The sequence below is a fragment of the Nelusetta ayraudi genome, unplaced genomic scaffold (assembly GCF_046127955.1).
Source record: "Nelusetta ayraudi isolate G7.1 ecotype Tasmania unplaced genomic scaffold, CSIRO-AGI_Nayr_v1 ptg000056l, whole genome shotgun sequence".
Classification (NCBI taxonomy): domain Eukaryota; kingdom Metazoa; phylum Chordata; class Actinopteri; order Tetraodontiformes; family Monacanthidae; genus Nelusetta; species Nelusetta ayraudi.
Window position 1 is genome coordinate 722,252 of NW_027466106.1, and position 26,002 is coordinate 748,253.

The 26,002-nt window shown below is 45.4% G+C and overlaps 1 protein-coding gene across 1 annotated transcript in view; it reads left to right on the top strand.

Annotated features, from left to right (window-relative positions):
- LOC142896592 (protocadherin-15-like) overlaps positions 1-26,002 on the top strand; it is a 185,347-nt gene that overhangs the window by 56,267 nt on the left and 103,078 nt on the right. Inside the window, exons 4-6 of the mRNA XM_076038354.1 lie at positions 9,122-9,187; positions 24,503-24,663; positions 25,652-25,807. Of these exons, the coding sequence (XP_075894469.1) occupies positions 9,122-9,187; positions 24,503-24,663; positions 25,652-25,807 (383 nt within the window). The remainder of the gene's footprint in view (positions 1-9,121; positions 9,188-24,502; positions 24,664-25,651; positions 25,808-26,002) is intronic.

A 26,002-nucleotide genomic window follows, 5' to 3' on the forward strand; every position in this document is an offset into this window, starting at 1 on the left:
TACAAAGTCATCGGATAATTGTAAAACTGGAGAATAATGCGAAATAAATAATAGCGTGCATGAGGGTTTTTTTTTTAACCTAAAGTACTGCCCAAAGTTTCTGTGAAGGATGAGCCTTGAGAGGTCCACAGTTCCGTCATGTCTCAGAAACTCATTTGAAACTGTAACTGCGAACAAAAACCATCATACACGGAACGGAATGTTGGTTTGCAGCGTCTGGTTGGGATTTTGTGTTTTAATCCTCACAGTTTGAATAAAACTATTGAAATCCAGAATGGAAGTGCAGAACAAAGTTTCAAGGTCCCATATTTTCAGCCTTGCAAAAATTGGATCAAACTTTAGGCCTCTGTTTTCAGCCTCCTGAAAAAAAAAGAAGAATAAATACCCTGTCAGCCTCTTGTTCAAACACTTTATTGGACCTTTCCTGTGTTTGCAAGGAGACAGAGAGTCGGATCTGTTGCAAAGGTACCTTTGCCCTCTGCGACATCACAAAGGGCATCCCTTTCTGAAAAGTGCAGCAGGCAACAGGAGTAAAGGATGGACTTCACCCCTCGTCTCTGAGAAGTTTGCCAACAAATATTATTGCGAGAAAAGCATTGAATGAAACGGTGGATTTTTGCATGAAACCATCAGCGCCCGCGGGCCTTACCAGTGTTGCACTCTGTGCCAGTGTAAACCAAACTGCACAGCCCGGACAAAAAGGCCCCCCTGGACGGTTGACACTTGTTTGTTTTAACCCGCCGCCTCCACCCGCATCAGCAGCCATCACCTGGCTGTGTGTCCTGCTGGACAGCTGCCCTTTGTCCTCCACATCTTCCTTTGCCAGCCACAATTGGACCTCTCCCAGACTGCAACTCTGCCCTTCTGGAAATAGATCTATACAAACTTCATCGTCAATCCCAGCGGGGGGGGGGAAATAAATGCACGGGTTTGCTGTGTCTCTACCAGTCTGGGTTCTTGGCTGTCAGCTATACGGCACAGGAGAGCGGCCATAATGTCAGACTTTGAACCCTGCAGCCAGCTGCGACCATGTTGACTAAACCAAAAGGTCTCCAGAAGAAACGTTTCTCCGTTGCAGAGGTTCCGGACCTTTACAAAAAAAAAAAAAAAAAAAAGTGCAAGAGCAGAGATAATAATGTATATTTAAGAAGTTTGTATCACAAAGTAATACAATTTGTCTCTTTGCTGTTGCACCAGTCTCGAGTTAAGTGAAGTGTTTCTCTTTTCTGCTGTGTGTTCCCAAACTTCTGAAGACTGCGCGCATGTTTCAGCTGCAGTGTGTGTGGAACCATTTTTATCTATTTGCTCTGCAAACAAATAAGAAGCTTGTTGTCTTGTTTGTTTTTTCCATGTTTGCTGTAAAATATTTTTTCTCAGATTTGGCGCAGCCCACTGGGCAGCAAAATGGTGGTTTCTGCTAGGTCTTTTTTTCTTCCTCGTCTGAATCCCCTCACTGGGGGGCCGATGGCTCAGTTTATCGGTTGCTAAAAGCTACCTTTGCAGATGAAGCCAGAGCCAAGCGCCAGATAAAGATGATGCCTTTGAAATGGAAATGTCACCAAGCTGACTTCCTTGCCATATATATGAGCTGCTGTTGGATCCTGAAAATGAGCTAGATGGGTCTTGTCAATTACAGCGATTTGTAGAATGATTCACTGTATGATTCATTTTACTTAATTATTCACATTTCACAGTCTTTTCTTTAGGAGCTTAGCTTACACAGTAAATCAATTGTTTTTCTTTTTTTTCTGTTATTCTAATAATCCTACCAATAGAAAATCTGAATCCTTGTGTCGTTTGTATGTTTTTGTTTTGTTTTTTAATGCTTGGCTGTTCACCCTGCTGTGCTGAGTGATTCAAGGGCTGTTTTACCTTTGTGACATCAGCACTAATCATTTTATAATTAAAGCTTTATGGATTGGAGTCAACATCGTTAAGGTTGATTGGCGAGAGGGTCTCTGTAGGTGAGAGCAAACTGCACCGACGATTAAGTTAGCACAGTTTGATTGTCTTTGTGCTCGGCCTGTGGAAAGTCTGCCGCGGCCTCATTCCATGTCAGTGATTGAATGCTGCTGTTGGGTTTGTTTTAATTCCCTTTTCTTCTTGGATCAATTTTTTGTTCATGCAAGGCCAACCAGGTTCAATAAACCAGCACTCATGTAAAGAAAAATACCCTTACAGTTTTAGATTATATATATTTACTCAGATTTGCGAGGCTTTGAAAAGTGATCCCCTGATGATCCTCATTATTTTTGCTGTTTGAAAATAAAACCTCTCTGTTGGTCCATCCAAGGCACCTATAGATGTATCGTGGATGGCGTTCCACAGTAGGGTTTCTGTCCTCACGTTTCAATTTGAACCTCAGAATTACAATGATTTAATTTTGATGGAAAATCTGAAAACACTGCAGAGTGGTTTTTGTGCTTGAGGGCAGACAAAAGTTTACCATATTGATTGAGCACAAGTGAAACTGCTGCCAAGTCTGTTGAGCACTGTTGGTGTTCAGCTAGTGTCAAACATGAAACTATGACTATTCACTTTCGGATGGCAATCACTGTTCATTTATGAAAATATTGCTTGAATAGTTTGACCCTGAACTTAAAAAAAATTAGCATATTTCAATCCCAGCCCAGTCCAAACTCGTTCCAAACCAAAATTCTCATTTCTACCACAGCAACGCCCTCTCCCTCTCGCTACCTTCAAAAAACACGTCATGAGGTCATATATAGCTTTCACTTCAGCTGGTGTCTGTTGTTTCTATACAGAGCTTTTGTGCGCGATAGGCAAATGCCATTACATGTGGTTGGAACACAATGTTAGGGCATGTTTCCACTGGCGCACCTCAGCTTGGTTTGCAGGCGTTTCCACTGGCCCCTACACAGTTCCAACCCTGACCATTTTGGTCCCTGCTTCCTTGGGATTCCAAATGGGCTAACTAGGGACCATAATGGTGGCGTCGTACAGAGCAGGGCACTGATTGGGGACGCGGGAGGCACAACAAACATTCAGGGATCTTGAGTCCGCCTTGCAGCTGTAACTCCGCCGACTCAGCTGGCATTAACATCATCCAATAATATTAATAGCTAATCAGCTACTAAGACAAGTGTTTAGATGGATCTTTGGGATTTTGTGAAGAAATTAACTCATATTTATTAAAAGACAACACAATTGCTGCCATGCTTTAAATATGCTTATCAATGGAAAATTTATATTTTATCTGTGTTAAGCATCTCATCACATCATGCTTCTTATTTTCGTAAATTTGAAGAAACTTTTGAAGTTTGCTCATGCAAATGCTGCTATAGGATATGTACGTGAACATTTACCAGTCTCCTTCTTTCTCCCCAATGCAACTATTTTTCTGCATTACTCTGAAATACAAGCTCAGAAGAGACACATACTATCTATTTTTTTAATTGCTTCTGCTCAAAACAGCAGCAAGTCTAAGCCTGTTGAAATGATTCGTTAAAATTCCACTGAACCCAGACAGTGAGCTCCCGGTTTTTGCAGCACACTCCTCTTCCTGAGTCGTATGATCAACTCTGCCTTTTCATCCCCTTCTCGCTCCTCTATTCCCTTTTTGGATGCTTACCATTTTAAACAAGGGCGTCAAAATGTTGTCATGGGATTGACACTCCCCTCCCCTGCAGATTGACAAGAGCACCGTTCCGCTGAATGTGCACACTGTTCTCACAGTAGTTTTTTTTTTTTCGTTATTCTTTTCCCTGCACAGTTCTCTCTCCATCTCTCTCCATTTCAGCAACGTACACCCAGCTGCTCTCTGCTTTATTTCCATAACATTATACAACCAGATTGGCTCTCCTGTGTGGTTTGAAACACCATCCTTATGTTGCACCAGAGTATATCTAGTTGGCTTCTACAGGAAGAAAAAAAAATCCATTAATAAATAATTTAAACACTCTGTATGTACAGACTTTATTCACAGAGTGCCATTATCCTGTGTATCACTGAATTGCTTTTTGGAGAGCTTCATAAAGGGAGAAGTTAGTTTCAAGTTTTTTTCAGTTTCTGTGATAGACACTTCATGAACAATTAATCATCTTGTCTACCCTCAAAATCCAAATATTGATTCATCAAGGGAAATTAATGTATTCAATTTTTTTTGTTATTTTACCCCAGTTCCTGGTTCCCAAAAGAGGCAGAAACAGTGCATCTGCACCACATCAGCCTCAATCTATCATTATTTCTAGCCAATATTTTCATCGTCTATCGTCGTATCCCCCAAAGTCATGCCTCTCCATCAACTGTGTAGCAGCGACAGGCGGTGGAAACCCAAACCAAAACAACTCCTAAAGGCTTCATGGACTTTGTGGGGCTTGAAGACTGGGATTGTCTTCCTGTAAAAGGTTGATTTCCTTTACGTGGTGCAAAAGTGACTGTTCATCCGCTGTGTGTACGCGGGATTCTTTCCCTCTGTGCTCTGATTGCCGTCGAGGGCTGCTGGCATTTTTAGCGGAAGCACTTTTCTACATCTCGGCTTGGTTCTGCCTTTTATCTTCAAAGGAAATGTTTCACAGTTTTGTTTCTTCAGTAAAGCAGCAGGTATGCAGAAGAACATACGTGCATAGCTTCTTCCAGTTCAATACAAAAGCAGGAACAACACTGTGATCTGTGTAAGTGTTTCTTGAAAGGAACACAAGGATGTCAACAGGGTGGCTATTGCTTCAGCCTCCCTCCCCTTTGTCAAGTGGTATATCAGTTGACCGTCTCTCTGAGCCAGCAAGTGCCAGGCTGATCAGCAGACTCAACAAAATACCCAACTGGAATTTTGGTTCTCTGGACTGTAAACTTGATGTCAGATCAGGCATGCGAACTAAGCAGCACTTTGGATTTAGTACACACAGACATTAAAAATCCATACAGGGCAGCGTCCCTTTTGGGTGTCACTTTGACCCTTGGACTGTCTTTGCCTCGGGTGAAGCTTCAACCTTCATTTGCAATGAGAGATGAGAGTTTGGCCACAGAAGGCTTCTGTGGCAACGCAGCTATGCTTTGATTGTACACTGCTTCGGGCAAGAGGCATCGCAGATCAGCAGGGATAACCAGCGTTTGCTTGGAACCAAACAAAAATGGTGAAAACCCATGAGCACATGTGCTAATCAAAAACCCTGGCTGACATCGACGAGGGAGCGGTATGCTGCTTTTAAATGTGGTGATCCTACTGCAAATGGACAGCAAGAAAGAACCTAAGAGTTTTTTTGCAAGGTTTTTGAGAGCTTGTCTGCGGACAACCTTTTTTGCAGACAATCGACAGGCACCCATCCTCAGGAGATCAACACTTGGTCTACATATGACGCTATAGCTGCTGCTCTAGGAAAAGAAAAACACCAAGATCATATTTATTGACTTTTCTGCTTGAGATAAGTATGTAAAAGATGGACAATTGTACCTCTAACAAGATTCTGAAGGAACAGTCGTGGCTTGTAGCATCATGTCACAAACCACCATGGTGATCACAGAATGTCCCCACGGCCGTGTCCCGAGTCCTGCACTGTTCTCTCTGCTGACTCGCGACTGATCGGGTTTGCAGACGACACCACAGTCGGTGGCCTTGTCTGCTGTAGGCACAAGGCCATTCTGTTGGAGCAGCTGGCAGCTTGGTGCAAAGCACACAGTCCTACCCTCAGGACCACGAGGATTAGTTTAGTCTGTTTGTTGTAGCCGTAGCATAACAACAGCTATTCTTCATGGTGCCCTTACAACAATCTTCAATGCAATTACCCCGCGTATTGTTTATTGTTTATTGAAAAACAAATTTTGTTATTGAAAAACACCAATCAACTTCATCCACTGATCATGGATGGTTCCCACATTGAGAGAGTGAAATGCTCTTAAATTGTTGGAGCTCTGCCGTTGCTCTGACAGTGCTGCCAAGAATGCCCAAAAGTGGCTCCACACCTCGCCAAACCTTCTCCACCTTTCTACTGAGGCACCGTCGAAGGGCCCCGACATTCCGCCTCACTTTGGCAGTTGTCAGCACACAGTGTTGCGAGAACAGATGAGAGCACGATTTGTGCCTCCCTACTATCTCTGCTGCTTCTACCACCAACGCTGCAGCCGAAGAGCATCCTATACCATCACTGACCTCCCTTCCCATCCCTCCCACAGCCTCTTTTCCCTCATGCATTGTGGGAGGAGATTTAGCTGCACCACTAGACTGCTGAACCCCCAGGCAGTGAGACGCTTCAGCTCCTAGTCCCCCCTAACACGGTGCACAAAAACCCACACAGAGAAGTTTAATTCTGCACTCCATAGACACTGGAACAAGGACCTGTATGTTTTTGCAGTAATCTTTCAACCTTCTACTCAGCTACCCAGTTTGCTTCAGAATTTTTTTATTTTAGATTTTTGTTTCCCATTGAATGCATTTTGTATGTATGGATTGTCTCTTCGTCCTGTTTTATTAAGGGAAACATTTTTTTTTTCATTTTAATTAAATTTCATCTAATTTTGCTCGACCACACACAATCACATGTGCAAACTTCACACTGCGTACACCCCCTGCCCCTGAATTACATTTACATACTAATTTTTTATCTTCTCCACGCTCATGTTTCCGATTGTGAGCTGTGACCTACTTGCTCTCTATTTTATCACTTCATTTTATTGGGCACTAGTAATGGAATTGGAATAAAATTACCAGGACTCTTAAAACAAAAAACAAAAAACTAAACAAAATGTGCAAGAGGGATGTGTGCATGATGATTCATCAAGCATTTTAGATTAGAAACTGTTGCAACAGCTTTCCAATTTTTTTCTTTTTTTTTTTTACCAAGTAACGAGGGAGAATGAGGGAATTTTTTTGCACCTGTCGAGCGAGACAGCCTGGCGTGGCTCTAAATCTTCACATGAACCGCCTCATGACTGATGAATTAAACCACATTAAAAGTAGAAGAGAAAACTGATGAAGAAATAAATGGCTTCCAGGAAACATTTTCTACCACAGCCTCAGGCTGTCACTGCCAATTTAAGTGCTAATTTGTATCTGGACTGCCACATCACACTTTAGTGTTTCTTTTTTTCTTTTTTTTTATTTCACGACTAATTCAAGTTTTTAAACCATCACATTAGCAAAGTCCTGGAGGGCATGCATATTTAACAAGCAGTGTTTTTGTTTTTTCACCTGGCAACAGGTGCGTGGTTGCGGACAACAGAAGGTGGGTGTGAAACCCTGTCGCTCTGACGGTCGGTGCACTGTTGCCCGCCATGTGCTGTTTTATTCTATCCGTATCTGATTACTGCTGACAGCATCCTGCCAGCGATCTGATATCTTACAAGGTAACAGGTCTGGTAATTTAAGATAGACAGGAGGAGACGGTAAAGCACCTGCAGCATGACTGAGTTTCGGGTAATTCAACAAATGGTGGTGACAAATGAACTCAAATTTTCAGGGGCTCCTTTCACTCTCTTGTTATTGCAACTCATTTTCATATCTTAGTTTTGCTCCCAGACTCCAGTAGAAGAGCCCAGAACAAGTAGTGATCTTAAAAAAAACAGGAAATACCATATTTAGCCCTCTGTTTAAAGCCTCCTGCAAAGATTCTCAGTTTTCACTTCCACAGCTGATGCTTTTTTCGACCTTTCACATGTTTTGAAGGGCACAAATACCAGGCCGGTCAAACATGCACCTGTTACACTGTGTCCCCTATGTGACATCACAAAGGTAGGATTGCCAAAACTGAGTTTTAATGTCACATTTTCTGAAAAGGTAAGCAAGCAAAAGAAGAAAAAAAAAAAGCTCTCTTTTTCCTGGGGAGTCCTTAAAGTGATTTAGCACATGAGACCTTTATTGTTCGGAGAGACAAAATCTGGTGATTGTATTTGGAAGAATGTGTGTTTTTTTTTCAGCACAAACCCTTCAAGGAGCTGTTTCAATCTCCTAAACCCGCCGCTCTCTTTTGAATGTCTGTTCTTCCTTAACAAACGTTGATCTTCCTTCCTGTCATCAGAGCTGTTTCTCAACCTCCTTTTTCATGCTTTTCTTTAATGCCTCACCTTCCCTCTGGCGCCACTAACCTCTGACCTCTTCAGACTGGCAGTATGAGGGTAAGCGGGCCAACAAAAAAAAAACATTTGTTGTCAGTTTTCCTTTTTGTCTTTTTCACCCCTCCTTACATTCCTACTTCCACCGCGTCCCTTCGCCTGTATCTGTATCCTTGTCCTCGCCTTCAGCTGCAGAACTCGCCTCTCCACTGCATGAGACCCTCCCCTTTCCCTCCCCGCAACACCCCACTCCATCTGGTGCTGTCTGTCAAGCTGCCAATACCTGTGTCCCGTGTTCCCATAACATCCCGCCGCCGCGACCTCCATCTGCGAAGCCTCTACTGTCAGTGCTCCTCTCGCCGTGTCGCCACACGCTTTGACCGCCCTGTTTGTCTGGTGTCACTATCATACAATCCCCCGCTTCTTGATACCGCAATGATGTCACCCCCTGTTGGTGGGGGGCCCGTGTCAGCGTGACATCTAATACAAGGAGTTGCGACAAAAACAGGATTCTCCAGGTCCATCACGTCAGACGGAAAGCGTATTTGCTGTCAGGTGCTGCATTTCAGTGCCGGCGCCAAAGTGCATTGCCGTATGTTAACGGCTCAGTCGGTCTAGGTTGACGTTGCATTTGCACGTTTGTGTGGGGAAAATGAGATGCTCTGGCTCAGTGGGTACCGACTAATAGGTAGGGAGCTAAATGAGGATTAATAAATGTGGAAAGGCAAACAGGTCAGCTGCAGAACTTTTTTGTACACCATTTTCAACGGGATCGTTCCTGTAAAATGCCAAACATTTGTTAACCGCGTTATCTGATTTGTCTGTTTTGGCTCGTCAAGACCTCATGGCATTTTAACTTTCTGTAAAAGAGCCAAACTGTAACATGATCCAGCAGTTATTTAGCAGCAGTACTTAAACCCCAATTACACCAGTTACACCAGTAATCTCAAACTCAAATAAGCACTTTTACAGGAGAACTTTCCCTTCACCTATTGTGAAACCATTTTAAACCATTTTTAATCCTTCTTTTTGAACTTAACAATGGAAAACCATTCCATCATCATCATGTTTGCTTCTTGGATCGTTAATGTTGTGTTTTCTTCTGGCACGCCTGCAGAGTGCAAGCTGTCCCGGCCGGGCCCCCCTGCGACAATCGTGACCATCGACGAGGAGAGCACCAACGGTACGTTTCAAAGCGCTGCACCTCTTCCTGCTGGCTTATCTTTGCTCCGTATCGTTCCCTTCGCTCCGCGACGACAAACATTGTTTTTTTTGCGCTCAAGTGGCGTGAATTCCACTGTCGGGACCGCTTCTGCTGCACGTTGCTTTCATAATGCAATACATATTAATACCTCGCCCCGGCTCGGGGGAGGCTCATTGTTTCGCCTTAAACGGAGTGGAGCCGCTGAGCCGGCGGCTCTCGGGGCCGTTGGTTATCGGAGATGTTTTGTCAGACCTATTGGATTTCCCCATTTTGATTTTGATTTTAAATGAAAGGATAAATAAACCTGGCTTTGTGTATTTGCACCGCACACTCCCAAGGTATATCACTGGCGAGTGTGTGTGTGTGTGTGTGTGTGTGTGTGTGTGTGTGTGTGTGTGGGTGTGGGTGTGTGTGTGTGTGTGGGTGTGTGCGCGCGTCTTACTGAGTGAATACAGATGGTGTTTGGCATACAGACGTGACATGGGGCTCCATTAGCGGGTAGTTTGCTTCCCGACACAGGTTGTCTCCGTCTCACCGTACCTGCGCTGCAATTCGCTGGCGCAGGAAGTGGCAGCACTGCAGTGAGGTGTTTCTTTTATTTATTTATTTTTTCATCTTTTTCGATTCATTCCTCATCATCTTCGGCCTCTTGATCACCTGCATCCACTTCTACTCTCTCTGCCTTCCCTTCTCTCGGCTCTCCCTTATTAGTTTGGAGCCTCTTGCGTCTCCGTCTTGAGGAGGTCTATTTGCATTTTGTGCGCGGGCGCTTGCGCGGATGACGTGCGGAGCGCCGGCTGAGGGAGGAGCCGCACGCGGGGTGCGAGGAATGTGTTTGCCCTTAATGAAACAGGTGGGCGGGGTGTCTTTCTCGGCCGGGCTACGTGCTGCAGGTTAATGGAGTTTAATGAGACGGCCGCACTGGAGGCAGAATCCGAAGCCTGTGGCGATACAGTCGGAATGGTTTCCCGCGGACCGCTGCGCTTGCCACCTTGTGTTTCTGCTGCGCGGCTGGAACGGTCTCAAGCAGGCACTAGCCAGACCGCATCACATCAATTATAAACTAATGAGCACCGGCAGACGGACGTGCGCGAGTTTAGGTGGGTTTATTCTGCACTTCTGTTTCACTGCCGACTTCTCCAGCCTCCGCCTCCAACTCTTTCTTCCAGTTTGTCATTAATTCATTGTAAAGCAGAGTCTCCCCGCGGTCGGCAGACAATGAATGGCGCCGCTCATAAACACCAGACAAGAGGTCCATCTGCACCTCGTTACAAGGTCGCACGGGATAATAAGCGCGGAATAAAGGCACGTGTGGGATTGAAGCCACCTTTTTAATTGATGGGTAGAGATGGCGTGAGACCAAGTGCGTGGCTGAATTCTGTCCATACCTGCTGCCAGAGGGATGACACATCCATTAGACCGCCGTCATTCGGTGCCGTAGGCTAATCTTTTTTTACCTAGTTCAGTAAAGGAGTGGAATTATCAGCCAGGTAAAAGGGCTCCTTGCTGTTAAAGCTAATACGGTTACAATATATTGACTCGGCTGCTTCAAAGACCCAACACCATGCTCGTGGTCAGGTCTTTATTTTTCATGCCAGACATACAAAGAGCTACCACCATCACCACTTAGTACACTCTCTACGGCAGTGCTTCTCAACTGGTGGAGTCTCAGCACCCAATTTTTTTTTCCCTACCGTGAAGTCGCGACCCGAATATTTTCCTCAGCACTCAAATTTATTCCACAAAAATAAAAACGCGATCCCACTTTCTATCATGTCTAGCTAATAAATCATTGAAATTATTGAATTGCTAAACAAACGCCCACGAAGCCGCGACCGACCTCTAGTAAACTTAGCCCCCTGTTTGCAACCTTCATCTAAAACGCTTCTTCATGTGTTCCTGCAAAGCACTAATGCTTTGGGTTTGGGGTTGTTGTCATACAAGTTTTTGTTGTTGTTGCTTTTTTTTTTATCAATTCCGCAGGATGCCACCCTGCCCTCCGTTGCCGCTTACGCACGACACGCACGTTTGCATCCCTGGAGTGAGATTGTGCCGCCTTTTCTCTCTGTCTCTCTCTCTCTCTCTCTCGCTCGCTCTCTCTCTGTCAGTCGAGGCCTCCATTTGTCAGCGTGATCGCCTCCAATCTGGGCTGTCGCACAGTCTCACCCACTGCCCCCCCCACCCCACCCCACCCTGTACGGCTGTGATGTGGGGGTGTTCTTTGATCGATTGCCGCCGGAATGTGCTAGATTGGCCGGCCCCCCTCACCCCCCTCCCCCGCCGTGTGCGCGGGATTTGCACTAATCTCCCTCATAAGGCTCTCATTTACCTGGGATATGGCTTCTCTTCTGGCTCGCCCGTCCTTTTATTTATCTCTACTTGATGAAACGGCCGCCCCACACACACACTCACACACCCCCACCCGTCCTTCCCATAATGGAATGTAAAACAGGCGACCCGCCGATATTGACCAAAGCAATTATCTTTCCAAAATGTGTTTCATCGCTCCTCTCCTGCCACATGGAAGCCACGCTAACGGCAAATAACACGATTTCTTTGGAGTGCCCGCTCTGATATTCTCTCTGGCGTCTCCGAGCGGGAAAAACCGCATGGCGTAATCACCTTCCTCTCCGCGGCGGTTCAGCCGAGGTCAGGAGAGACAATAAATGCATAATCCTGTTTCCGCTGTCTCCCCCCCGTATAAGAATAGCAAAGAGTGAATCTGACACTCATCAGCTTTGGGCCAAGAAAAAAGCAGGGTGACGCTCGTCGGCGAGAATTTTCTAAAGAACGGCGGTAATTTGCGGTTTGCTGGAGGGTCGACTTTAGCGTAAAGTGGGGATAAGGACAGCGCTATTGTGCTGATGTTTTCTTTTTCTCCTCGCGTAAGTTATCGCATGATGCGTTCAAGCGGCTTTGGCAGAAGCCTCTGACTGACGCCAGGTAGGCAGCCGCGTAGAAAAATCGCATAATGGAGCCCAGGGAAGACGGCGCAGCTTGGCCTGCGCGCCGCTGCCTGCGCCTACTCAGCCCGTGGCTACCTGCAAAACATGTAATTGGATTGACGGGAGTAGCGCCTCATGGGATTGGACCAGCCGGATGTGAGGAGAGGAGGGGAAGAAAATGGAGAGAACAAGGGAGTATTTTTTTTTTTCTTCCGACGGAACAGCAGCGGTGGGAAATGAGCTTCTGGAAAGGGGATGGGGCTTCCTCTCTTCCTCCCTCTCCCCTCCTCCTCTCTTCCTCCTCCTCGCCTTTGTGCCGTCGGTCTGCAAATTCACGAGTTATATCAACAGCTGCCTGGGAACGTGCGAGGATGCTCTCAGCCATATTGAGCAGCGGCGGTGGTGGTGGTGGCGGCGGCGGCGGCGGGGAATCACTGTTGCTGAAGAGCTTCGTTGACGGGAAGACAATCCGATGTTATTTCGCCCGCCTGCCGTCTGCCACGCCGGGTCTGCGCGCGGCGCAGATACATCAGTGCGTCTCGGTGAAAGGCTGACACCCGCCTGAATGAGGCAGTCGGTGAAAAAAATAAAAATAAATTGTGCAGTGGCGCGTGTGATATTATCTGTCTTTAAAACACATTAGCTCTGACGGCGCTCTGTGAGTGCTCTGCTACATGCAAAGTGGGCCGCCGGGCTGTTTAACCTGTTCTGCTGCAGCAGCAGCAGCGAGACGAGGAAATTAAGCAGAAAGTTTCGGAAAGGTTCCCGTCGCCGGGGAAGATTTCTCTCCTTCTGACCCGGCATACCAGATGGGAATCTTTTGCATTTCATGGAAAAGTTCACGATGGACACCCTCAGTCATTTTGCATGTCCCCGGTAACATCCAATTACCTTCCGTACATCTGCAGGGCCCCTGAACTACAGCACGGGAGTTCGCACAGGGCAAAGTTTGGTGGTAGCTGGCAACCTTCAGCTAATTACAGCGAGCTGGCCACTGGTCAGACAGCCTTGGTCTCAGGTTCTAAAGGGCTTTCCTGCTCATCCACAATGTTAAAACGGTTTCCTGTTGGGACCGAAGTATAGCGTGAAATTTGATTTTGTTGAGTCTGTTGCAGGTGTTGGCAGGCAAGGTGGTGCTGCAACAGAGCCTTTAACTTGGGCTGCGACCAGATGCTAACTGGACAAAGAATTGAAACCAAACTTTTACTGGACAGAACGCGCCTCTGTCGGTTGGCTGCGTCCATTCTCACATTGCAATAAAAACGACAACTGCAAAGCAAAGACGTGGTTCTGTCTTTTTCCCGGGCAACGACCAAATTTTCTAATTTGAAAGCTGAGCAGCGAGTGGTCGAAGGTAGCAGGTGCAGCCAAGCTCACGCACAGTACGAGATGATCAAGCCTAATGCGATAAGACTCTCCATCGAGTGAGGTTCACTTTGATTGGCACTAATTCTTCTGACGAGACCTTGTACGTCACAGGCATCCCAAAATGTATTCTGCCACTAGCCCTCAAGTTATCGCCACGCTAATTTAAATTCCTCCCGCAATTGCGTGTGAACTTTATGATTGTATTTTTTTTTTCACATTTTTTTTAGGTTGCAAGCGCTGCAGGTTTGACATTCCATCGCTTCATGACCGTCATGACAAGCAGGTGGACCGAATGTTCAGGCAATCCGAGGCCGACCTTTCAAATCTCACAGAGTCCCCTCATTTGGCTGTGTCTCTTCGCACTCTGCTTTGAACTTGCCAAAATAAATAAATAAAAGTTCCCCAACAGCCAAGGTTTTCTGCTGGAAAATTGATGCAGAAGCCGAGCCATTGTGTGCATGAAAACGAGCAGTCTCTCGGTAGCCCTGCTGCCGGCTCTGGACCGTTGTCAAACCCTTTACTCTCATTGTCTCATTTGCATGTTTTTTTTTTTTTTTTTCTACTCCAGCCTGAGACCCGAGACAACTGACTGCAGTGCAGCCCTGGCCGGTGCATTAAAAAAGATTTACACTACTGAAGCGCTAGCAGGGAGGAGTGCAGATGCTAAATACCACCTAACACTGTTGAAAGGCCTCTCGACCGGAGTGCAGCTGCGCTCTCCCCCGAGGGGAGCTCAGCGAGTCGACGGCTGCGCCGCCGGGATTCCACAGGGCTTGGAGGCAGGTCTAGGAAGGTGTTAAACGAGTTAGCTGGGTTTAAACAATTAATGAGACGAGCCAGCCTACGTGAGTCCTTTCCCCTGCCACCGCGGACTAATTAGCATCTCCGCGAACGTTAATGTGTTCCCTCGCACTGTTACATTGTACAGCCGCGGCCCGTCGTTTGCTGGAATTCCGTTGCTCCTCGACGCACGATCATACTTTCGTTGATTCTGCTCCCTCCTAATCATCCCCATTGTCTTCGCACAAATAGGGGAGGGTTGTCGCGTAAAACGAGTCCTTTCAACTCGCTTCATTATGGCTACAGTGCTAAAACATATAAGGTGATTAAAGCTGTAAGAGGCTGCACACTGATTATGTTTCTACAAAGCATCTGTATTGAGTCTCCGTAGCTTCCGAGCAACTTTTTAGGTGGATCCTTTCAGAGAGGCCGGTTTAAATTGGGTCATTTGAATTTGTTCATTCCGCCTAATATAAGAGTCAGTTTGATGTCCGTAACAGGGCTTTGAAGGTTGTTTCCAGACAGAACGAAAAACACTGCTTGGTAAGAGTGCACCTTTGGATTGTGAATGGCCTCCTTTAAGGGCTGTGGATGTCAAGTAATTTTTTTTTTTTTTTTTTTAAAGTCAGTTTGACGTATGGATGGTTACAATAGTGGCTTTTTAACCCTTTAAGCGCCATCATTTTTTCAAGAAAATATTCAATTTTGATATCAAGATTTCAAATGCATGTGACTTGAAATTGGTTAGAGATAAAGCCATACTGTAATTGGGAAAAATCTTCAGTGTGACCCAAACTTTTTTTTTGTTTGTTTTTGTATTATGTCAGATGTCAGGGGTCTGTATGTCAGATTCCTGTCTCCACAGTACCCCACAGGCTCATCAAAATGTTTGATCCACTTTTGATAATTTTCCACATATCTCAAACAGACCCAGCCATCATCGCTGTAATTTACAGGGTGACCACGAGCATCCCTGCTGCCTCCACCAGCACTGGCTGGGCGTTTCCTCCCACAGCTTTTACCACGTTGATCACTATAACTATAACTCACTGCGCCCTCCGGCACCATTAATGGTGTTTTGAGCACTCCCGCTTCCCCCACCACGTCCCCTCATCCTCATTCGCCGATTACTCCCACTACACCCCGGCCACGCTGAGGCGAAGCGTGTGCTGCTTGGTGAAGGTCGTGGCGCATGGACTCGCTGCCGCTGCGTAAAGACGCACCGACAGACTTCGCTCTAACAGGACGATTGAACGTCATCGTCAGAGTGCGAATATTCCCCTTTGTTATCTGAGTCCGCCATTACTTGACGAAGTACTTTGTCAACGAGCAAACCTCTCGGCAATGTATTCTCTGTAAAATTCGCTGTCTTTCTCTCTTCGCTCCCACTACAACCACCTCCTCGTCTCCTCGACTGAGGCGGGCTTTCTCTCTATTTATACTCCGAAATCTGAATATAAAACCCCCCCCACAAATGCTACTCAGATTGAAGCCACAGGTGTCTGCCATCTCCTGGTGTAAAGTGGAAACTACTTTTAGCACCATATTTGCCGCCGTGGCCTGCTCAATTCAGCAATGACACTTGTCGCAATTTTGCGACCATGGCGCCGAAAGGGTTAAATGCATTTCATTTTTGTTGTATCACTGTAAAAACAAGTAGATTGAACTGATCCTTTTGTATTCAACATCCTCGTTTAGCTGTTGTATTATATTTAGCGTGGGCGTTGGGAAGCCATTTGCGATATGCCATCGCAATGGCTTTAAAAACAACACTGAGATACTACAAAAATGCAGGAAACATACAACATTAACGCGATGTTTGCATGACCTCCACAGCTTATGCGTGACTAGCAGTGCTTTGTTTTTTTTGCGTGAAGGACTATTGGAAGCTAATTCTTTACTGAGGGAAAAATATCGTCATCTTCCCGCTGTCAACACCGACTCTGAAGGCCTTCTAGGAAAGAGCTTTTAATCCTCCGTTCGAAATGTTGCCCCGGAAATTCTTCCCATCAAGGGCCATTGAGTCCGAACACTTCACTCTGCCTTTTTATCGCTGCAAGAATCAGGACACACACCCCTCGAACGCGAACTCGCATTACGAAGGAGGCATGCTGAGAGGTGTAGGGGTGAAGGAGGCGAAATGGCATTCGGGCTTCGCACTTTATCAATAGCTGCAAGTGCAATTAGTTAAGTTTTTCTTGCAGCTTGTGTGGAGATGTACGGAAGGAAAAACACATTTATTATTGCCTTGTTAGACTGCTGTCAATCAAACTAGTTTAAACTGCAATCCAATTTTCTATTAAAACATAGAGCAACACAATAAATCTGTTATGTGGTGTATCGACAAAAGGAGGATTTAAATTTCTGCTGCATTTAGTGAACGTATTGGTCTTCATTTTCAAATCAGCAGTTATTATTGTAGTCTACCTCCTTCTGTCTCTCAAAAAGAAAAAAGAAAGAATTTGTCCATAACTTTTCTCCACACAGCAATACTTCTATTAGTGGACTCTCCAACGCATTCCATAATTGTGTTTGCTAACACCACAAACCAATCAGTTTCGCACTTACTCTTCTTTTCCATTTTCTGAACTGTGAGGGACAAACAGACTGAAAAAGACATCTCAGGAGACATCTTGTCACACACGAGCCGAACACCTGCTTCTAAACATAACAGAAAAAGTAAGGACATTTGTGTCGGTTAGATTATTTCTTTGTTGTAACAATGCTTTTTGCCTGACCCAGCATGTGAACGTCACACTCTGAGGAAAGTCTGTGACGCCTTGTCCCACTCTACAGTAGATGCCGTACTCCTGAACGCCTGCAGGCGAAATTTTTCCTCAAGTCTAAAAAGCTTACTATCGCACATGGTCCCTTTAAATTAAAAAGGACATCAGATAACTCTGCGCTTCCTAATAATTACTCCTTAACAGCTGAGGAGTTCTGGGCTAATTCCGGTTGGAGCTCCCCAAGTGGCCAATTTAATTTTGTTGAAGCTGTGAATACATTTTCCACACCAAACCGACTGCTCAGTGTGTCCAGGCATTGATGTGTTTGAGGAGTCCGCATGATTCTGCTTACACACACACACACACACATGCACACATGCAAGCACACACACAGTCCCACCGTTCACTGTTCAATGATGGCGACGGTGAGGACGATTGCGGGGTCATCAATATATAATAAGGGCCCAGCTTAAAGATTGGGATTAGTGCTCAACACCTGCTGCTTGTGGATTATAGAGCAAATCTGGTGGATAGGTGGGGGGGTTGGAGGCAGTCAGGCAGTGAGTTTGACAGTAATCTCACTGACACCTTTATTTCATTGTTTGCTGGAGCGTGTGCACGTCAAAATTGTGTTTTCTTCGCCCGTGTTTATCCAAATGCAATTGGAAGATTGAAATTGCAAAATACTAAGTCAATAAATAGCTGCCGATTGTGCAATAATTACTGTTTTCGTCAGGCTGTTATGACATTTTTGCACAGATTTTATTTTTCTCTCCATATTTGTAATGCCAGATTAACTCTATGAGGAGCACTGCGGGGTTTAAAGGTTGCTTGCGCTCGTGATCTTGCGCGGATGAAACAGCGCACGGACACGTGTTGCTCATAACTCCTCTGGCATCGACACGTTTCCGGGCCAGACGCCGTTCTCTTATGAGTCGCTGCACAGAGACTGATTTCAGGTCGGAGAGTCTCGACAAAGAGAGCGCGGAATAATACATTTAAGGGGAACAGCTGCTGCCGCTGCAGCCTGAGATAAAAAAAATAAGCTTTATAAATAAAAATATAATCTAATGAAATGTCCCTACTCACGACCGGGGAAAGTAAACTGCCGAGTGAACGTACCGCACAAAATTGACCCAAAACTTCTGTTGTAACTCATTAGAATTTGCTCTTTTTTATGCCAGCGCGCCAGTCCTTGTAGACACACATCCTTGATGCATTATTAAGCCGCGTCTCTCCAAAATGTGGCCAGATCGTCGGCGTAGATTAATAGTGTCGTAATAGAATTCTTTTCGCTCTCCGAGGGGATCCCAGAGTTCTTCCGCTGCGCCGGGGAGAGATTGTCTGGTAAAATTATTACCGCTGCTTTATCACATTTTTAGTGTTGGCCTAGACAAGTTGGGGAAATTGCTGCGATACCTTTAAAAACCCCGGTTGTGGTCCCGCGGAAGAACCTACGGCGCCTTAAAAAGTGACCCAATAAGGTGACGGCATGTCTGCCAGCTTCGCTATCGTCTGCCCACACCTGGGGCGATTTAAATCATGTCGGAGTTTCCCGGCTCTTAATTGTTGACACAGCAGTGAGCTCGCGCTTAATCAAAAATCAATGGAATCAGACTTTCGGTCTTTGTCAAAAGCACGAAGAACGGGCGAGTTCATCCTCGTCCATTACGATGAAAAATATGACCTGTAATCGATATCGACCTCCGCAGCGTGCTAGATCCGTTCACACCGCCTCCTAATGAAGAAAACGGCGTAACCAAGACGCATTTGATTGCATCTGCGAGGGTCTTCCTCGGTTTGAAGTAAGCCCCTTTCGTAACAAGGCTTGACGGTCGATTTAGCCTTTGAGTGCCGTGAGATTTGTTTGGGCTTGTCAGCCGGTAATTTGCCTTCCGCCGCCAATAAAATACAGAGCTTTCCTAAATTATTTCCCATCATCTTGTAATGAGATTATGGGCCAAATTAATCCCCACATTAGGCTGACGGCTACAATAACTGGCCATTTATATTTTGAAATGTGAGGGGTGGAAGGGCGGGGCCGTATTAAGGGGGCTCGTTGGCCAGACACAAAGGAGACCCCTCAGATTTGGCATATGTGGTGATTATCGCTTGGAAGTACACCGCAAATTTCAGATTTACGGTGAGGTTGGCGTGTGCGCGTGTGTTTGGTTCTCAGCTGTGTGAGAGCCTCCAGTGTTTCCCGCAGAATCTGGCTGCGTTTGCTGCTGCTGCTGAGGTGTCACTACTCTGAACCGCGTGGATAAATGAGTCACTGGCTGCAGGGTGTCTTCTCATTCTATTGCACAATATCCTGTTTGGTTGCATAGCGTGCATGCCTGTGAACACATAGGTGAGAGTAATAGTATCAGATTTATTTTTTTTGACGTGCGATCCATCTGTGATCAGCCATTCAGACGCCAGTGTGAGCGATTCCTGCCGCCACGCTCTGTCGTGACGAAGCGAGTTCGCAGACGGACAACGCCAGCGCACGTCTCCTCAGCCGCGTGCACGGCTGACTGACAGCGCGTGGGCCGCAGCAGCGGTGCATTCAAGGAGCAGCTCTGGAAAAAACCGGCGGGCGCCGTGACGTGTTAAAAATGAATTGAAATAGCAGCGCGCGGACGAGGGGGAGTGTGGCGGAGGTCTCTGGCGTTCACTCCTCCTCCTCCACAGTTCAGGTAGTGACCAGAGTGATAAAAATCCATGGGAGGCAATAATGTGGTGATGGATTTTCTTGGCGTCAGGCTGTGTACCGCTGGCCTCCATGTGACTGAATCATACCTATGACTATTTAAAAGATGCAAACTTGCACTATCTACCTTATAAAGTTGGCGGTAAGTGCATATTGTGGATATATTAGATTTGTCTTCACAGCTTCAAGGTTACATTCAGAGGTGCTCTTCTACAGATCTCGGTTATATTCAGCGGTTCGTCGACTTCCTGTTTATGTTCTGTGGTCTGCAGCCCGTCTGACCTCTGACCCCTGAGATCAATTTCATTTTCCGTTGATGGTTGTGGTGTGACGAGCTGTTTGTGAAACACGGTGATGGTGAAACACATTCACCATGTTCAGAGCCCTTCTCCATGCTTTGTATATGTTTCGTTGCCACCATGTGATTGGCTGACAAGCTATGTGTGTTAACAAACATTTGGACATTTTGCCTAACAAAGCTGTTGGTGCGTGTGTATCAAATAACGTGGTCAGTAAATGCCTCTGACATTCTTGGAAAGTTCAGATTTGTCAAGGAAAAAAAAACAAAACCGCGACTTACACAAAACATTTACAGCTTTACATTATCGATGCATGTTTCTCCTCGCTCAAGAAAGGACTGTGTTCGTGGCAATCGCTCCGCCGCTGCATCGCACAGTTGGATCAAGAATAAAGGGGGTTTGGAAATGGTAGCAGAGGACGACCCTCCAGAAGCCAGGACTTCTCCAAGCTAATGTTTTAAAAATGCACAAAGTCAGTCCCCCCATTCATTATCAATGGAGCAGCTCCAGGCCGTACATCAAAAGTACATCACAGAAGAAACGTCTGTTTCACAAAATTTGAATTTCGGACAGTCTGCGTTTATGTGAGACTGGGATCCTCTTCAGGCTCGTCAGACTGACGCGCTAGTGGTTTATTCTTTTTTTGTCTTCCCCAGTTTTCTGATCTACCAAGCGGAATCTGAGGCTGCAAGCAGGATGTTATGCTATGACTCATGCCCTGTGCCTGTTTTACAATAGGATTACAGTACCTAAGTATCAAAATTATAATTTTGGCATTGTCAGTGCCGTAGCTGTCTACTGAACACTTGTCATCTACTACATCAGGGGTCACCAACCTTTTTGACACTGAGAGCTACTTCATGGGTCCTGAGCCGTATGAAGGGCTACCAGTTTGCTAGATTCTCCTGAAATAACAAACTCTCTGAGTTATATATTATTATTAATGATACTTATCTATGTGAAGACACTTATCAAGCTCATGAGTTCTCAATAATTATCAAAAATTACTTAACAAGGTTGGATAAAATTGAATTTTAGACGCAGCTCAACGAGCTGTGCAATTTTTCGAACGGGGTCCTTGGGGGCTACCTGGTGCCCGCAGGCACCACGTTGGTAACCCCTGTACTACATATTATATTCATATATAACAATCTCAAAGAGGAACGGTGCTGCACCAGCCGCGGACTCTGACTCGGACCTGCACATTGGTGCCATGGAAACGGCAGCAGTCCACAGCAGAGTTGTCACAGTTCCTCAATATTAAATCCTAAAATTATCAAGAATATTTTTTATTCAGTTGTTTTCAAAAAAGAGGACTCGAGGAAGAGGAAAAATATTAATCAGAGAGAGGTTTCAGGTGGGTTTCAGTCTTGAATGAAACCTAAGTGTCTCAATGGAGACACTTAGGTTTAGAGGTTATCAGAGATTTTGTGAGTACTTCACTGTAGTATTGGATTTGAGAGAGCAGAGAAGCACATCCGTGTGCCGAGACCTCTGAGAAGAAAGGTCTGGGCGACCAGACGCAAGAATAGTTCTCAAAATAACGGTAAATTCTAAATTGATGAAAAAAAGGAAACCTCTGCAAATGTTCAGCGCTGCAAAGGCCAGTGAGCCACTTCTCTAAGTGCACCCCACAAAGGAAGGGACAGCTGCTTTGTGTTCCGAAGGAGGAGGAAGCGGCTAAGTAATCATCCAGATGGAATTGGTGAGTTGATCAGCGCACGTACTGATGCACGCATGTACCTCGAGATTCTCTCAAGTCTTCCGACCAGAGGGAGGACTTTGTTACTGTGCCTGACTACTAGTGAACCTTACACGTCAAAACAAGATGGGAGGGGGAAGGGGGGCTCTGTTTTGTGGCTGCAGATTTGAAAAAATACAGGTTTGCCCAAAGGGTGGAATATTTCAAACTGCTGCTGTTTGGTCATTTCTATCCAGAGTCCAGCCTGCTGGAAGGGGCAGAATGAAGTTGACTGAATACACTCAGAAACCAGACATTCACTCACATCCACCGGCGCCTTACTTACCTGATTAGCACAAACGGCTACTAACAGAAGGCAATCAGGCATATTGATATGGTGAAGTCGACTTTCATGGGCCACTTTATTTGGTACCCAGAGCTATCAAGGTGTTCTTAATGAGTTGACTGTGGCTTTATTTTCCTGTTTCAATCTGAGGTTTTTTTGCTTTGTCAGATGAAGTAAACGTGGCGACGGAAGCACACCGAGAAATGTTTTATGCAGACAGTTCGTGCCAGTGTGCAACAGGCTTTGTCGAAACATGCGGTGTTGATGGGCTGAACTTAAGCTTCGCAAAATCAATAAATATCATTGCGGATGTTTGTGCGAGGCTCCTGTCCGGAGACGACCTCTAGCAGACTCGTATAAACAGACGGAGTCCGTGGGAGATGAAGACGTTCAGTTTGAAAGCAAACTGAACGCTGAATGCTGAATGCTGAATGCTGAAGAAGTGCTGCGAACGAACACTCGTGGTGGTGCCAATGGCATGGTGGAGCATAAGAAGCGAAAGTTCAATTAACTTGACAAAGGCAGGAAGCGCCCTGCGCCCTCCATTGTCATATTAAGAACGGCGTAATTTACGACCTGAGTTTTCAAAGGGGCGAAGCTCAGCGGCCAGGTCGCAGAAGCTCACGCACTTATGCACTTTTATTCCTTCAGCCATTAGGCTTCTGAATGCTGAGACAGCAAAATGATGAACATAGGCCAGGCATTGTGACCTGAGAGCTGTATTCTGTATCTATTGTATATTTATTCATCATATTATCTTATTTGCTGCTGGCGCTGATTGCCCTTGTCAACCTTTGATACTGAAAGAGTGGCTGTTGTTTGTTATACTTGTGGCTCCATGCCATAATCTGAATTGCCCTTCGGGGATTAATAAAGCTTTTTGAATTTTGAATCTTAAAAAAGGGCTGCGCTTTAGTTATTCGAATGAGCAGCGGCGGTGGGCGGAGCGGCGGGGCCCTCCGACTTTTAAATTCAATTCTGGGAGGCTCCATTTTCCCCCGATGGCATTTTAGCCCAACTAGGACAAATAATTTAGAGTCCTCGCAATTTCAACACGCGGACGCATCAAGGCGGAGACACCCCTCACGCAAGGAGCGGCGACGTTAATGTCATCAGAATGCACCGCAGAGTTATTCAAATTACGAGGGAGTAAAAGCCTCCATCACACTTTCTGCCTGTTCTCCTTGAGTGTTCAAGCGAGCGATAAACCTTTTTTTTTTTTTTCTTCCCGTCGAGGGATACAACACAGGATGTAATGAGCAAACATTAAGAAGAAGCCCACATTAAGATGCCGCCTCCCTGTGTAGCAGCAGGTGGAGTGACGGGGAGTGGCGAGAGCGTTTTCACATCAAAGTATCCCGGCCCCCTCTGTTTATGTTTAGCATCCTGCTTTTTAGAGAAAATGCGGCTCCTCGCCAATGCCCTTGAGAAAAAAAGAATCCCGTCTCCTCCCCTCAGTTATGAAGTAGAGTGGACCCCAGAGGGTTGCCAGCTATTTTAAGGAGCTTGTAAATCTCATGTGAAGGCCTCTGAATGCCAGCAAAAGATGAACAAGTCAAAAAAGAAAAATCACCACCTATCAATTTAGTTTTTTTCCTTGTTTTTTTCATCTTATTTTATTTGTTCAAACTCTTCTATAGTTGTGATGAATGACCACATCCACCTTCAAACAGCTCCCTGTGCTTTCAGAGCCAATCTGTACGCTTTGAGATGAAAGATGCTGAGGACAGGGAGTTAAAAAAAAACAATGAGCATCATTTTGACGTCATCGTCAATGACAAGAGTGGCTTGACTTAACTCGGTCAAAAAGGTGTTTGTCACTCTACAACTGGCTTTGTTGAGTTTGCTACACGAACTGAATTGAATGTTGCCGACATTCCATTCATTTCCTGCTGTGGCATTCCCAGATGTTTTTAACGGCCTCATCCTGATTAAACGCTATTTCTTTTGAAACTTGATAAAATGTATGTATCAATTATTTTTTTTTACATCAGTAATTTGAAATTAAAATTCATCCTGATGAAATCCACTGGACATTTTTGGACACTCTAGAGACGAGTAATCAAGTAATCAGTTTTTCACAGGCATGGGGAGGGTTTCCCCCCCCCTACTGGGACCCAGTTTAATCAGTGGCTGATTGAAGGGCGTAGAGAAAGGACCAGAAAATTCTCAACGTTAGAGATTTTTTTTTTTCTCTGAACTATGTGGAATGCTGGAGCAGGTCTGGAGCAGACCTTCCCACAGCAACTGAATGCATTCATCAGTGACTGAATAATTAATCCAACACATTCAAGACACATATGCAGCATTCAACTACTGCGAAACCTCCAATCCTGCTGAAAGTTTCATGCTCATATTTTGAGCTGTAATTTCAGCAATGCTTTTTCGTTTTTTAAGCTACTTTTTGGAGAAAATGTACAATGATACACTGGTTTCTGATTTCTGTCTTGCCAGGCACAGTTTTGGTGGAAAACATGCAGATCAATGGCCGTGCCCAGGATCCTGGCAGAACCATTTCTTTAACCCTGCTGGACAACTATGATTACTGGGTGATCCTGGAACCAGCACGGCAGAGGCTCTATCTCAACAGCACCGGACGCGTCCTGGACAGAGACGTAAGTGGGGTTCACTGTTCCTATGAGAGCAATTCAGAGGAAAGTCACACGTAAACCGCACACGCAAACACACAAACATGTTTTTCATGATTTTTTCCCCCCTTTGTTGTACTAGTATCTTAAACCCAACAGAGGATACTCCAATTAAAGGCGCAGCAAGTTGCTTTAATTTACTATTACTATTAACATTGTAGCCCTGGGTGATTTTCTTTCACAAATTCAGTCATGGCTTTTTCCAAAGAGGTTGTTTTCTTCCCTTAAGGCGGCATTACAGGCTGTTTTCATTAGGAATAAAAGCATTTGTATCATAAAGCAGTGGGGAGCATCGTCTGGCATGATTGGTGCTTTAATTTTCATTCATATAATGTTGCCATGGAATATTACTGGAAATTTGGTTTACTTGTTTTGATTAAAGTAAGAGTAACGTTATGGCTAAAATTAAAAAAAAGAAGCCCACTATTTTGTTATATTAAATGTTTGAATCCTTTTTTTTTTTTTTTTTTTTGATTTGTATCCGGCTGCATCTCCACTTCCACCGTTGAGCTCAAAACGGAAACACTAAAGACAGAGTCACCGCTCTTTTTGTTTCTGTGCAGCTTCTTCTTCTTTTTTTTAACCCCAGAACAGAATAAAGGCAGGCAGTTTGGTGTGTCTGGTGCTGAAGTTTTACCAGAACTGAAGGAGTGACAAGTAGCGCAGAGTAGACACAAGTAGTTACAATGAATTTGAAGAAGATCTTACTAAAGCTGAATTGTTTGCTATCTGGAGTGTGGCCCAGCAGCAACCAGCAGTCTTGGTGTGAAGGTGAAGTTACAGGCAGGGCTACAGAGAGATACAAACCACCATTCACACCTTCGGACAGCTTGGACCGGCCACTGACAACCTCCACTTGTCTTTGGACTTTGCGAGGAGGCTGCGGTGCCTTTAATGAGTCCAATTCATTCCTTTTCCTTTCCCTTTTTTTTTTCTTCTCCTCTCTCCCTCTCAGCCTCCACACTACATCATGACCATCGTGGTGCAGATCCAGTGCACCAACGAGCTGGTGGGGACCGTCATCCTGCACGAGGTCCGCATCGTGGTGAGGGACAAGAACGACAACACGCCCCGCTTTCAGCAGCCGCGCTACTACGTCGCCGTCAACGAGGTAACGGAGCTGCTGCAGTCGGTCGGAGCACTGCACGACTGCATTTCTCTCTTTTTTCAGATACTGAAAACTCTCCCAGCCTATTTTTCTGTTTAGTTAACTTAGTATCTATTATGGGTGCTTGCGGGAATCACTGCTTAAGCAGTGGAATCTGTGCCACTCTGTGGTTCCCCACCTGGCGACCGCAGGCTCAGA